At 58.4% G+C, this 13,720-nt stretch overlaps 1 protein-coding gene across 16 annotated transcripts in view; it reads right to left on the bottom strand.

Moving 5' to 3' along the window:
- TCF3 (transcription factor 3) overlaps positions 1–11,512 on the bottom strand; it is a 106,521-nt gene extending 95,009 nt beyond the window's left edge. For 5 of the 16 annotated variants that reach the window (XM_068156320.1, XM_068156322.1, XM_068156321.1 and 2 more), the window contains exons 1-2: positions 11,280–11,506; positions 8,017–8,118 (exon numbers count right to left, since the gene is read on the bottom strand). In XM_068156320.1, the coding sequence (XP_068012421.1) occupies positions 8,017–8,091 (75 nt within the window). In that variant the 5' untranslated portion in view covers positions 8,092–8,118; positions 11,280–11,506. Of the gene's footprint in view, positions 1–8,016; positions 8,119–11,279 lie in introns of all 16 variants that reach the window. The other 11 variants (XM_068156325.1, XM_068156323.1, XM_068156326.1 and 8 more) reach the window with 4 other exon arrangements.
- Positions 11,513–13,720: the final 2,208 nt, after the last annotated feature.

The raw sequence follows: 13,720 nt of genomic DNA, 5'->3' as shown, positions 1-13,720 counted from the left end.
CTGAGTGAATTAACATTTTAATATCCCTTTCTCTTTTTTGTTGTTGTTTTACTGCTCAGATACTTTCACCACCAAGTCATTTGAATTTTTAGTATTTTTAGCTGTGCAACGTCTGAGCAACTCCCTCCCCCCCCCCACCTCCTCCTCCCCATCCCCTTCCCCCTCACACACACACACACAAAAACAACACCAACAAAACAACAAGTTTAATGCTTTGAAGATTTAAACAATGTGATGGGGGGCAGCAGAGCCTGGAGAAAGGCAGCAGCTTCATGCCCTGACAGAGCTGATGTCTGGCTGTGGTCAGAGACATTCCTCTGCACAAAAGCCTCTGCCCAGCTTTGTTTGCACAAAGGCTGGGGAGGAAAAGAAGGGGGGGGGGGGGGGGAAAGAAAGGAAAAGAAAACAACAACAACAACCCAACAGTTAAATGTGGTGGAGAGGCAAAGGCAGCAGTAAAGGAACCCAAAGTGCCACTCAAAACAAAGCAGACAGGCTTGGGATGGATGCACAGCCTTGCCCTCAGTCAAGGTGTGGAGAGCGTCTGGGTGTACAGCAGCCAGCCTGCAGCCACCTGGCCTCACCCTCAGCCACCCTGAAAGGAGGCTGCAGGCAGCTGGGGCTTGGTCTCCTCTCCCCAGGATCAGGTGATAGAAGGAAACACTGGCACAGGTTGCCCAGGGAGGTGGTGGAAGCCTCATCTCTGGAGGTTTTGAAGGCCAGGCTGGATGTGGTTCTGAGCAACCTGATCTAGTGTGAGGTGTCCCTGCCCATGGCAGGGGGGGTGGGAAGTAGGTGATCCTTGAAGTCCCTTCCAACCCTGACAATTCTATGATTCTAAGCCTACCTGGGGACTCCAAACTGGCTGGGATCTGAGCTCCTGAGGTGGTGCATTGGTGCTTAAATGGTCAGGTTGCTCTGACAATCCTGAAATGGCCTGAAATTGGTTCAGGTTGGAGAGGAGGAAAAATTTCTCTGCTGCCAGAGTGCTCAGGGATTGTCAGAGGCTGCCCAGGGAGGTGGTGGGGTCCCCATCCCTGGAGGTGTTCCAGAACCCTGTGGCTGTGGCACCTGGGGCCATGGTTTGGTGCCCATGGTGGGGTTGGGTTGCTGATTGGATCTGATGATCTTAGGAGGCTTTTCCAACCCAAACAATTCTCTGATCCTGATCAATTTTATGGTTTCTGGAACAGGCTGCCCAGGGAGGCTGTGGGTGCCTCCTCCCTGGGGGTGTCCAAGGTCAATTTGAATGAGCCCTTGAGCAGCCTGGGCTAGTTGAATTGAGAGATGTCCCTGCCCCTGGCAAGGAGGTTGGAGTAGATGAGCTCTGAGATCTCTTCCAACCAACTTCTATGACCCTATGACCATCCCTCACTCCCTACACCCTGGCACTCCTGGGGTGCTCCTGCTGCAACCCTCCATGAGGCTGCTCCCAGAACATCTTTGGTTGGAAGAGACCTTCCAGATCATCTAGTCCCACTTTCAACCCAGCACTGCAAGGTCACCACTAAACCTAAGCACCAGGTCCACACACTGCTCAAACACCTCCAGGGATGGTGACTCCACCACAGCCCTGGCCAGACCATTCCAACGTTTGAGAACCCTTCCAGTGAAGAAATATTTCCTGATATCCAGCCTGAACCTTCCCTGGGGTGGGCTCCAGAGTCACTTGGGGTGGATCAGGAGGCCCCCCCCCTTGTTTCTTCAGGCAGTGGGGCTCAGAAACACCACCACCAAACTCACAACCCCAAAGACTTGCAGCCTACCTTTCTCTGTGCAGCTACAGGTTTTTCCTGCCCCCTCTCTTGCTGTGCTCTGCAAAGATCTCTACAATCACTAAAAATGAACTTGACCTGGTGGATCCCACCTGGCCTGTGCCCACTCCCTCCCCTCTTAGGTAAGGAAGAGGATTAAGTGGCTACAAACCCCCTTTCCAAGGTAGGGAAGAGGATTCAGTGGTGCCAACCCCCTTTTCCAAGGTAGGGAAGAGGATTCAGTGGTGCCAACTCCCCCTTCCAAGGCAGGGAAGAGGATTCAGTGGTGCCAACTCCCCCTTCCAAGGTAGGGAAGAGGATTCAGTGGTGCCAACTCCCCCTTCCAAGGCAGGGAAGAGGATTCAGTGGTGCCAACTCCCCCTTCCAAGGCAGGGAAGAGGATTCAGTGGTGCCAACTCCCCCTTCCAAGGTAGGGAAGAGGATTCAGTGGTGCCAACTCCCCCTTCCAAGGCAGGGAAGAGGATTCAGTGGTGCCAACTCCCCCTTCCAAGGCAGGGAAGAGGATTCAGTGGTGCCAACTCCCCCTTCCAAGGCAGGGAAGAGGATTCAGTGGTGCCAACTCCCCCTTCCAAGGTAGGGAAGAGGACTCAGTGGTGCCAACCCCCTTTCCAAGGTAGGGAAGAGAATTTAGTGGTGCAAACCCCCCTTACCAAGCAGGCAAGAGTTCTGCCTGTGTGAGCAGGGAGGGCTGGGATGTGCTCATGGTATTGAGCAGCAACAACAACAAAAAAAAGGGCAACACACACCCCCCCAAAAGCCCTGCTGGCTCTTTTTCAGCAGCATTTCTGCTTCATACTTTGCTGATGCTGAAACCCCCCCCAAGGTCTGAGTGGCAAGTGCAGGTGGAGAGAATGAGCAGCTTTCTTCCATTGTGCAAGCAGAGCTTTCAAGTTCTGCAGAAGAGCTGCTGTGGTGTTCCCCCCCCACCGGCACCGGCAATCCCCAGCACGCCCCCGCGCCCGGGGGATGCCCTCTTGCCCTCCCCACCTCCCTGCCTGCTTTCAGAGAGGTTTCAAGACTGATGCAACACCTTCCTGCACTCCCTCCCCAAGGGCCTGAGGAGTCACAGACCCCTCTTACACCCCAAGGCAGGTGGGGATGCCAAAGCAGGGTGATGCCAGAGTTTGGGGGGGGGGGGGATCCCCGGGTCACCCCTGGTCTCAACACCAGGCTTTGTCTCTCACTTCTCAACCCCAGGAAGTGTTTTGGGGCTTTTCTGTCTTCTGCCAGTTTGTTTTTCCACCCTGGTGTGGGCTGAGGCTGGCTGGGTGCTGCCTGTAGGAGCCCAGCACCAGTCATAGGTGAAGTGCTGGCTGCCTTTGCTGGCCTGTGCTGCTCACAGGCAAAGTTCAGCCACCCACTGCCAATTTCCTTTCTGCTTTTAAATGCTGCTTTCAAAATAAATGGGCAGGGAGGCAGGAGACAACCAGAGCTGGCACATACCCTGGGGAGGGACCCAGGCACAGAGTAAGGACCCAGGCATGAGCATCTGAGGAACTGCCATTGGGTCATTCCCTGGCCTTTGTTGTCAAGGGTTATGTAAAACCCTCTCCCCTGCCCCTTGTCTTAAGCTGCTGTATTTGGTTTCTCCAGCCCTACCTCCAGCCCCCCCAGCAGCTGACCACAACTTCTGCATACCCTCCTATCTCCATTTCCACCCCTCCCAAAGAATTTCTTCTCCCAGGTTAAAAGATGCAAAGGCAAAGCATGGGAAGATCCAAACACCCTCAGCCACCTCGGTGGAGGTTCCAGATGAGAGACCTCAGGCCGCCACCAGCCAGCTCCTAAGCAAGAAAGGGAATTTGCCAGACACAAGGAACACCAATCAAGCAGCATTTCATTTCTTGTGGACCTCTAGCAGTGCATCAGTGTTTTCAAATTAAAGAGCTGTTTTCACTTCCTCCACTCTCCCACCTCATGAACTCCAGGCTGAACTCAAACCCTGAAATCTGCTTTGCAGTGTGGAAAGCATCCAGCTGCTAATTCAGGGAGAAGAGGGAATTCAGCTCAATATCCACTGCCAGCAGGATATTTTAGACGTGTTCACTTAAGACTAAACCTTCCTGACTACAGCCCCAAATGTCCACCGTGGCCTGGAGTCAAACTTGACAACGGCTTTGCTCTGAACAAAAGCTAAAGGTTTATCAGGAGAAACCAGGAGCTGTGCCTCGGCTGGAGCAGGGCGCAGGGTACAGCTCCAGCAGCCCCCAGCGCCTCAGAAGTGGCAGCAGGGAGGACAGGAAGAGCTTGCTCCAGCCCTGCTTGCTGGAAACCCTTTGGTTTTCAGCCCCTGCTCGCTAGGAGCAGTTCGGTTTCCACCCCCTTCTCGCTGGCTGCAGCCACCAGGGCTGGCGTGCAAGGAGAGCAGCCGCTCACCGAGGCAGATCCTATCTGACTGCTCAAGCCTCTGCCCACTCTGCAATGTCTCATGCAGCTAGAAACCCACCCTGACAAGCAGCAGCCCCGCAGCATATGGTTAATACTCTGCTAATAATCATGGCTGTTAACAGCATTTCACTTCTGCCAGAGCCCTAGGCTGGCACGCAGCCGCCTGCCTCTATCTAGCTTGGCAGGCGTGCTCTGCGGCACGGACAGGTCCCCAGCCCCGATGGCTGCTCCAGCCCAGCTCTCTCAGCGCTCTCCAAGCATCCCAGACTGATTAGGACACCCTCCCAGGACCTTCCCACCACACACCAGCACCACAGCAGGGCTGGGACACCACCCAGGGCACCCATGGCAGTTCTGGGCATCTCTGGATGGCACAGCCCGAGGGCAGCTCCACAGACTGACAGAAAGGGTTGGAAGGGACCTTAAAGGTCATCCAGTTCCAGCCCCCTGCCATGGACAGGGACACCTCCCACTAGCCCAGGTTGCTCAAGGCCTTGAACACCTCCAGAGAGAGGGCATCCACAGCCTCCCTGGGCAACCTATGCCAGTCTCTCCCCAGCCTCACTCTCAACAATTTCTCCTTCATCTCCAGTCTCAATCTCCCCTCCTCAAGCTTCAATCCATTCCCTCTCATCCTATCACAACAAGCCTGAGGTACCAGGCCAGGGGATAACACACAAGACCCAAGCCTAAGAAAGAGGCTAAGCCAACAACTGGGTTCTACAGGCAGGATGCATTCTCCAAAGCTCTCCTCTGGATCTGCAAGCCCTGGAGTCCTGCCAGGAAGCAGTGGTGAGAGCAGCTTACAAATTACCTACACTTTGGGGCAATTATTAAAGACAATTTGTTCTAAGGTGGAGGGAAGCAAGCCTGCTGCCATGCACAGCCCAAAGCAGCCCTCAGACAGCAGAGCTGGGGTGGGCTCTGCCCCTCACCTGCACCTTGCACACCCCTCTGATGTGTACCCTTGCAAACCCCTCTGATTTCTACCCTTTCATTCCACACTGGCACAAAGCTTTGGGCAAGCACCTGGCAGCTCAGGAACTACCCAATGTCTTCATTTATTAAAGGGCTGGAAGGCCAATTAAGATCATCTCAAACCACCCTGCCTTCTACTGACCCCACAAGCACCCCTCTGACCGTGCAACTCCACTCAGTGCCCAGCAAGACACAGCACTGAGCTGGCCCCCACGGACTGGAGGGGTTGGTATCTCCCTAGGAAAAAAGGAATCAAAATTCTGATCCAAAGGAAATGCTTCCAGAATCTCTCCCTCTAACCTTCCCCCCCAGCTCCTCTCTTGCAGAGTGTTACTGGACCAGAGCTCCACTCACAGATTGCATTGGGTTGGAAGGGACCCTCAAAGGGCATCTTGTCCAACCCCCTACAGGTAGCAGGGACAGCTCCAGCTAGAGCAGGCTGCCTGGGGCCAGCATGAGTCTGCTCTTGAATGTCTCCAGGGATGGCACCTCCATCACTTCCCTGGGCAACCTGTGCCAGTGTCTCCCCACTCTCACAGTGCAGAACTTCCCCCTGATGTCCAACCTAACTCTGCCCTGCTCCACTTTCAAACCGTTGCCCCTCGGCCTGTCCCCACAGGTCCTTCTGAACAGCCCCTCCCCAGCCTGCCTGTAGGCCCCCTGCAGATACTGAAATGCAGCTCTGCATATTCAAAGAAAATCAGAAATACCCTTGGAAGAGGGAGGCTTTGTGGTCAAACTGTCTGCAGGGGAGAGCAAGGCAAGAGCAACCCATGGAGCAGCCTCTTCAACGGCCCCACACTGGGCACCACAAGCTTGCCGTGCCAGGGTGAAGCCCAGCTACTAGCTAGGAAGGGCAGCTTCCCATGGTAGCTACTCATCCTTCAGAGGAGATGTGAATATTCCCTTTATGCAAACTCAGAGCAGGGGGGGGTGTGCAGAGAGGAGGGTTTGTGAAACAGCTCTGGCTCGAATCCAGGCTGCGTCGGAGCCCAACTCATCCTGGAGGGAGCATCTTCCAGTCCCTGGCAAACGACATCTGCAGGCCTTGACCCTGCTGCTGCTGCTGCTCACAGAGCCTTACCCAAACCAGAGAACCAGTCCTGGTCATTCCCAGGGTTGCACCAGGGTAAAAGTGTTGGAACTGAACCCAAACTCAACCCTTTGGGTGCAGGCTAATCTCCATGGACAGAGACAGTGGTGTAGAGAGGAACAGGTCAGGACCCCGCCAGGGAACACAGCTCTGAGCATGCAAATGAGGATGGTTTGCTACAGCAGAAACGAAGGGCTGGGGTTTTTAAAGCTCTAAGCAGGGAGGGGGAGTTGATTTTTATCTAAAGGGGGCAAAAAAAAAACCAAAGCAGGAGCCCTGCAGCCCCAGCCAGGGAGCAGACTTTGGGTTACTGGCCCAAAGTGCAGCTCCAAACCAGGCACTCTGGGGTGCAGGAGATGGAAATCTCCAGGACTGCTGCCCACCCACAGGACCTCTGAGATGACAGAAGGACAAACAGTCACAGCACTGCTCCCCAGCAAGCCCTGAACATAGCCCTGGGTTTCAACCTTCAGTTCCTCTACCAAGCAGGCTGCTGTGAAAACACATCACTGGCAGAATTACCCTGTCAGTAACAGAACCAGCTGCCCAGGAACTGGGCCAGTCCTGGTGCAGGATTGCTCTTGGGGGGGACTGAGAGACCCTACCACCAACTGCCCCACAGCACAGAGCCCTGCAGAGGCCTGGTTTTATCCCCAGCAGCATAAAAACGTTTCTTTCCCATCACTCAGGTACTCAGCACTCAGGTACAGAAAGGCAGCTGAGCCTCAGCACTTTCCACAGGCCTGCCAGCACCAGTGGGTGCCCCCAGTTCTGCCACCACTTTCCTCCTTTCTGCTCCAAGGGGCAAGAAAATCAACCCAGTGAGGCCATGGGCTGGGTGACCTGGGACAACCCAGAGCCACAGCAGTGCCACTGATGGTTATTCCTCCTCACAGAAGGGTTTGGGGTTTTTTTTCCTATCTTCACAGCAGTTTGCTTATCTAGAAAGCAAGACACAGGCCCTGAGGGCCGTGAGGGTGCAGCACACAACAGAGGAACCCAACGGCAAGTCACTCTCTTCTGAACACAAACTCCCCTCCACAAGTCACCTGCCCACGACAGCCAAGCACCGGTGCAGCAACCTGCTGGGGGCTCAACTTCACTCTGCCACAACCAGAAGGGACCTCTCCTGCCACCCCCGAGCTGTGCACACCCTCCAGGAGGAAACCTTAGGTCCTGGTTCTTTGAAAATAAACAGCTCCTAAAGGCAGCTGAAGGTTTCCAGGATACAAAAGAGCAGAGTGTGTGGAATACAAGTGTCCAACTGCTGCAAAAATAATGTGCTGGAGAGCTTGGACACGTTTCAAACTGTGACAAAATAACCTGTGGGAGCAAAAGTTTAATGGTCTGGAGCTGGGGAAGAGGAGGGGAAAGAAAAAAAGAAGCCTGGTTAATCGGCTACTGAAGTTACAGCCTTCAGACACTCACCCAGCCCGCTGCACAGTGAGCCTTTCAACAGAGGACACTCAGACTCCCCTTCCCCTCTGAAAGGCAGCCCCCACCCCACCTCTCTGTGCTCCCCATGCACGCTGCTGCTTTTTCTGGGGGAGGCGAGGTGGGGGGGCAGGAAGGGATGAGGAGGGAGAGAAGAGGCTGAGGCACGGCTTTAACTTGAAAATAAACAAGTTGCAGCACATGTGCACAGGCACACACAAACAGGGCACATCTGAAACCCATCACGGCCAATTTACAGGCTCCCATTTCCTCCCTTCTGCAGCTCCAAAACACCGCACACAGGCAAAGCCCCGCGGCCTTTAAAGCCCCCCGGCAGCGCTCCCTTACCATACTGAAGTCCAGCAGGTCACTGAGCTCTTTGTCTGTCCCAACTGCAGCCATTCTCTGCTGCTGCTGATTCATACTCCCACAGACTCAACAGTGGCAGCCCTAGAGAAAGCGAGGGGGAGGGGAGGGAGGGAGGGAGAGAGAGCGAGCAAGAGAGATTTTAATGACTAGAGCAAACTACCCACCCCATTGATGAATATTTTAAAAAGCCAGAGCCAGGGAGAAAAGGGGCAAGGGAAGGGGGGGGGGAAAAAACCCCACAACCAACAAAACAACCCCAGCACGTCTCCAGCAGCCAAATCCTGGGCTCAGAGAGCACACTCAGAGTCCTCACATAGCACCCAGAGGCAGGAACAAGCGCTCTATTGACCAGACACACACTTGTATGTTAGTTTTTCGCTGCCAATTCCACTAGTGGAGGCCAATTCTGTTCCTGGCGTGTGGCAAACCAAGGGGGGGGGGGAACAAAAATAGGGGGGGAGGGGGGAAAACCCTCAAGTTATTTATCAAAGGGTTCAGGCAAGTTATCACTCAGGCGCTTGTCTGGCTTGGCTCGCCCCCTTCTCCTTCCCCCACACTCCTCCCTGCAGGAGCCTCTCTTGTCCTTGCCTAGTTTTGTTTAAAGGGGGGGGGGGGGGGGAAAGGGGGAGGGGGGGGGAAAAAGGGGGAGGGGGGGAAAAAGGGGGAGGGGGGGGAAGGGGGGTGGGAAGAAAGAAAGAAGTCTGATCTTAGGCCTCTTTCCTTCGGCTTGCCGAGCACCTGCAGCTGCGCTCGCAGGGGGCGAGCGAGCCCGGGCTATGCCCGAAGCCAGGCTGCAGTTCGGCGAGCGGCGAACTTCTCGCCGAGAGAAGAAGAAGAAGAAGGAGGAGGAGGAGAAAAAAAAAAAACCCAACACAAAACCCAAAAAGGATTGGGAAACATAAACCAAAAAAAAAAAAAAACCAAACCCAAACCAAACCGAAGCAAAACAACAACAACAACAACCACCACCAAAACCCCAAAACCCACCCAACTTCCAAACCGTTTGCCGAGCGTTTGGCCAAAAAAACAACATAAGCCCTCCGGGGGCAACTTTGCAAGCCAGGTAAATATTCTTCTTCCTCAATTTTTTTGGGGGATTTCTTTCTTTAATTTTAAAGAGAGGTTGATCTTCTATTTTTTTTTTTTGGGTTGTTTTTTTGATCTCCTCCTTTTTTTTTGGGGGGGGGGGGGCAGCTCGCTAAGATAGAAAAATATTTCTTTGGGAGGGAAGGAAGAGAGAGGTCTGGGAGGAGATAAAAAGAGTCCTCCTGGCTTTTTTTTTTTCCCCCCCTTCTCCCCCCCCCACACCACCACCCCCGTTCATTTGGCTGCTTTTTTTTTTTCTTTCCTTTTCCAGGCGCTCATTCATGGTTACAAAGGGCAGCTGGCCAATAAATTTAACTCATTAATCATAAGGCTTTAAGGAGGAGGAGGAGGAGGAGGAGGAAAAAAAAGAAAGAGAAAACTCCACACCATCCACACAGAGTTAGGAGGAGGCAGGAGGCAGGGCCCCGGCTTCAGCCACCACATTTCAATGAAGTTTTACACTCACACACACACACAAAAAAAAGATGAGAGAGAGAGAGAGAGGCTGAAATCAGCCCAGCGTGTATAAAAAAACCCCTTCAGGACCAGAAAAATACAGCCAGGGGAGAGTTTTGTTGTTGTTGTTGTTGTTTGCAGGGGTTTTGGGGTGGGTTTGGTTTTTTCCTAGCCTTTTCTGGGTCTTTAAAAAGCTTTTTCTCTCTAAGTGTCACCCCCTGCATCCGTGGCAGGGTTTTGAAAAGCAACTTTACCGAGCTCCTGCTTTGGCCGCCCCGGTGGGGTCGTGGTAGGGGAGGATGAGATCGTCCCTGTTCGAGCCCTGAACCCCACCCCCCCCCCGAGGAAGACTGGGGGGGAGGGAGGTCTGAAGCATCACTCCAGCAGCCTCTATCCCCCCCCACCCCCATCCAAACCCCAGCAGTTCCCCCAGACCCTGGCAGCCCTGACAAGCTCTCGGACAACTTCAACAATACACAGTCCCCACCCCAAATTCGCTCCAGCCTTTTATTTTTATCCCTCCATCCCCTATTTTTAACTCCAACCCAGGGAAGCAGCACCCGGACCCGGACCGGGGAGCGCTTTGCTTCCCCCCCGGGCAGCACAAAGGCCGGGCAGAACTTGACCCGGCAGGCAGAGGGGGGCGGCCGGGGCGGGGGGGGCGGCGGCGGCCCCGGGCTAACGCGCAGCAGATGTCCGTTCTGTTCTTCCCCCCCGTCCCGCTCGGGTTTCCTCAGCGGGGCCCGGCGGCGGCACCCTCTCGCCTCGGACAAAGGCTCGGCCGCCCCGAGCTGCTCCGGCTCCCGGATCCCTCAACTCCCGGCGCGGCCTGAGCAGCCCGGGACACGCCGCAGCCGGGCCCAAAGGAGCCCCCGCTCGGGTCGGACCGGACCGGACCGCAGCGGGCCCGGCCGAGCCGCACCAGGCCCAAACGGTCCCAGCCGGGCCGGGCCTCGCTCGCCCGCCCCTTGCCAGGCCGGGGGTCCCAAGGGGAGGGGGAAGGGGAAGGTGCTAAGTAGGCAGCACCGCTGCGCTGCGGGAAGCGGACGAAGTGGGTCAGTGCCCCCCGAGCCGCTCCCCCGTGCCGTGGGGAAGGGATCCCGGCCCCCCCCGCCCCGCGCCGAGAGGAGGAGGAGGAGGTCGCCAGGAGCCCCCGCGGGCCTCCTCCCTGCCGTGGGTGGAAGCGGGCAGCCCCCGGGCCGCGGGGGAGGCCGCGGCAGCCGCCCCCGCCCCGCCAAGTCCCCCAACTTTTGCAGAGCGGTGCCGCGACCCAGGAGCAGGGAGGAGGAAGCCCCGGGGGCGGATGCGCGCCGGGCCAGGGGCGGCAGAGAGGGTCTGTGCGGGGAGGGGGTGCCGGCTGAAGTTCGCAGCAGGACGGGGAACCGGCTCCCCCCTCCCGGGGGACGGGGGGGGAAGCGCAAACCGCCCGCGAGCGTGGGGACCCCCCGGCACGGCCCGTTCGCTGCCCGCCCGCCCACTCCCCACCTCCCCCCGGCCCGGACAAACTTTGCCGAGAGCCGACGGCGCGGGGGGGACAATGGAACCGAGCCCCGTCCCGGGGCAGCGCCGGTGCGGGGAGGGGGCGGGCGGGCGATGCCCTACAGCGGGAGCACTGGGAGGGGAGGGGGCACGCGTCCGTATTTCTCGTTATTTTATTGGGGTTTTTTATTATAATTATGATGATTTATTTGTTTTTTAACCTGTTCCGGGGCAGGCGCGCACCCCAGGCGGGGGGAGGGGAAGCGCATGAAGGTCCCGCGGATACCGGGGCGGGCAGCGAGTACCGGGCACCGGGCGGCGGCCCGCGGCGCCCAGGGCCGGCGGGCGGCGGCGGCGCCTATTGTTCTCGCGCCGCCGGCGGATACAATGTAACGAAGCGGCGCGATCGCCCCGCACCGGGCGGCGCGTGCGCCTCGGCCCGCCCCCGCCTCCGCCTCCCGCAGCCTCCTCCTCCTCCTCCGCCCGCCCTGCTGCTTAACGCCGCTGCTGCTGCCGCGCCCGCTCCGCCTCCTCTTCCTGCCGGCCTGCTGCTGCTGCTGCGCCCACCGGCCCCGCTGCCTCCGCATGGTCCCCCCGCGGCGGCGGCTGAGACGCGGCGCCCCCCGCACTCCCCCCCGCGCACGCCTCCCGGCCTCCCGCCCCCTGCGTGCTGCAGCGCCTCCCCTCCCCACACAGAGTCCCGGTTGTATCCATCCGCCAACCGCACAATCAGCAGGTGGTGGGACAGTGCTGCGCCCCACGCACGCCGTACTGCTGGGAGGAGAAGTGCGGCGACTGCTGAGTGACTGGGACGGGCCGACGTGGCGGAGCGGGGAAGGGGCTGCGGCAGGGCACCACTCGAAAGGGGGGACTATGTTTTCTAGCGGAGGGGGATGACAACAGGATTCTGAGAGTACCCGTGACGACACGGGAGCTCCGCGCGATGGACTGATAAAGCCACAGGGCGCCATCCAACAGCAAGGCTCCGCCGCTCTGAGTGGCAAGCGGTACCGCTAATCAGAGCGCGCCTTGTCCTGGTTCCCGCCCACCGAGCGCGGGGGGCGTGGCGTGGCGGAGGCTGCTGGTTCACGTCGCCTCCCGCAGCTCTCCCCCGCGCTTTGGGCCGGGCGGGCTGCGAAGCGACCCCGGTGTGGGGGATTTTGACCGGGGCCGGGCGGTGCTGCGGGAGGGAGCTCCCCCATCCCGCTAGATTCCTTCTCCTCTCTTCCGTCTCTCGCCGTGGGGTTGCTTTACCCGGTGCTAGAGGAATCCCGGCGGGATTCGCCCTAGCTCTGCATGGGAGCCGTGGCCTGGCCTTGTCGCCCCGTCGGGATGTGCCAGCCTCCTCTGGCCGTGCTGGGGGTGATCGGTCAGGGCAGCCCAACCGCCCCGGAGCGGAGCAGAGCAGAGCCAGCAGTGCGGAGCTGTGTGAAGCCTGCAGGCCGTGGTGCCTGTGCTGCCCGCACCGGACCCTGCCAGCCCCCAGCTGGGTTGGGGATGCAAAGTCCTTCACATCTTCCCGCCCCGGCCCCCCCCCAGCCTCAGCCCCCCCCCAGCCTCACCCCCCCCCCAGCCTCAGCCCCCCCCAGCCTCACCCCCCCCCCGCCTCAGCCCCCCCCAGCCTCAACCACCCAGCCTCAGCCCCCCCCAGCCTCAGCCCCCTCGCCTCATCCCCCCCAGCCTCATTCCCCCCCCCCGCCCCCGCCCAGCCCCCCCAGCCTCATCCCCCCCCAGCCTCACCCCCCCCAGCCTCACCCCCCCAGCCCCAGCCCCGCGCCTGGGTGCCGGCACTTAGAAGCCGGGCGGCAGGAGCTTTGTATCAAAGGTGCCGGCGGGGCAGCCCTGGAACCCTGTGTAACAGTGCCCTGTGCCTGCCCATTTCACCGGGGTGAGGCAGCCTGCTTCTGGGAGGAGTATTCTGCAGAGTCCCAGCACGGTGGGGTTGGAAGGGACCTCTGGAGCTCACCCAGCCCAACCCCCCTGCCAAAGCAGGGCACCCACAGCAGCCTGCCCAGCAGCACAGCGCCCAGGGGGGGTTGGAAGCTCTCCACACCAGGACACTCCACAACCTCTCTGGGCAGCCTGCCCCAGGCCTCCAGCACCCTCACAACAAACAACTTTCTCCTCCTGCTCAGCTCCAACCTCCTGGCTTCCAGTTTGTGCCCACTGCCCCTTGCCCTGTCCCTGGGCACCACTGAGCAGAGTCTGGCCCCAGCCTCTTGCCCCTGACACATCCTTTGGCTCTTGCTGAGCATTGCTCAGCTCCCCTCTGGGGCTGCTCTTCTGCAGCCTCTCAGCCCCAGGGCTCTCAGCCTTTGCTCCTCACAGAGCTGCTCCAGGCCCCTCAGCAGCTTTGTAGCCTCTGTTTCTGTGGTGCCCAGGCAGCTGCTTCCTCGTGGGGTACACTTGCTTAGTGCCTCTTTAAAATGCTACCCAGGGAGGAGGGAGTCAGCTCTGGGGAATCCCTGAACTCTCCTCACCCCAGCACCGCTCCCTGCTCAGGCTCACACCACTGCCGAGAGCTGATGCTTTGCGCCCAGCTCAGTCGATCCAGGCAGGTGCGAAGGCAGATACAGAAGCCTGTGGGTGCTGAGGGCTTAGTTCAGCTCAGCAAGTCCACACCAGTGCCTGTCAGGGGGATCTGTTTGGATCTGGGCTGTCG

The sequence above is a fragment of the Melanerpes formicivorus genome, unplaced genomic scaffold (genome assembly GCF_026170545.1).
Source record: "Melanerpes formicivorus ecotype bairdi unplaced genomic scaffold, bMelFor1.0.p_v2 SCAF_34, whole genome shotgun sequence".
Taxonomy (NCBI): Eukaryota; Metazoa; Chordata; class Aves; order Piciformes; family Picidae; genus Melanerpes; species Melanerpes formicivorus.
The sequence above is the reverse complement of the archived record's forward strand: the minus strand, read 5'-3'. Positions and strand labels throughout refer to the sequence as shown.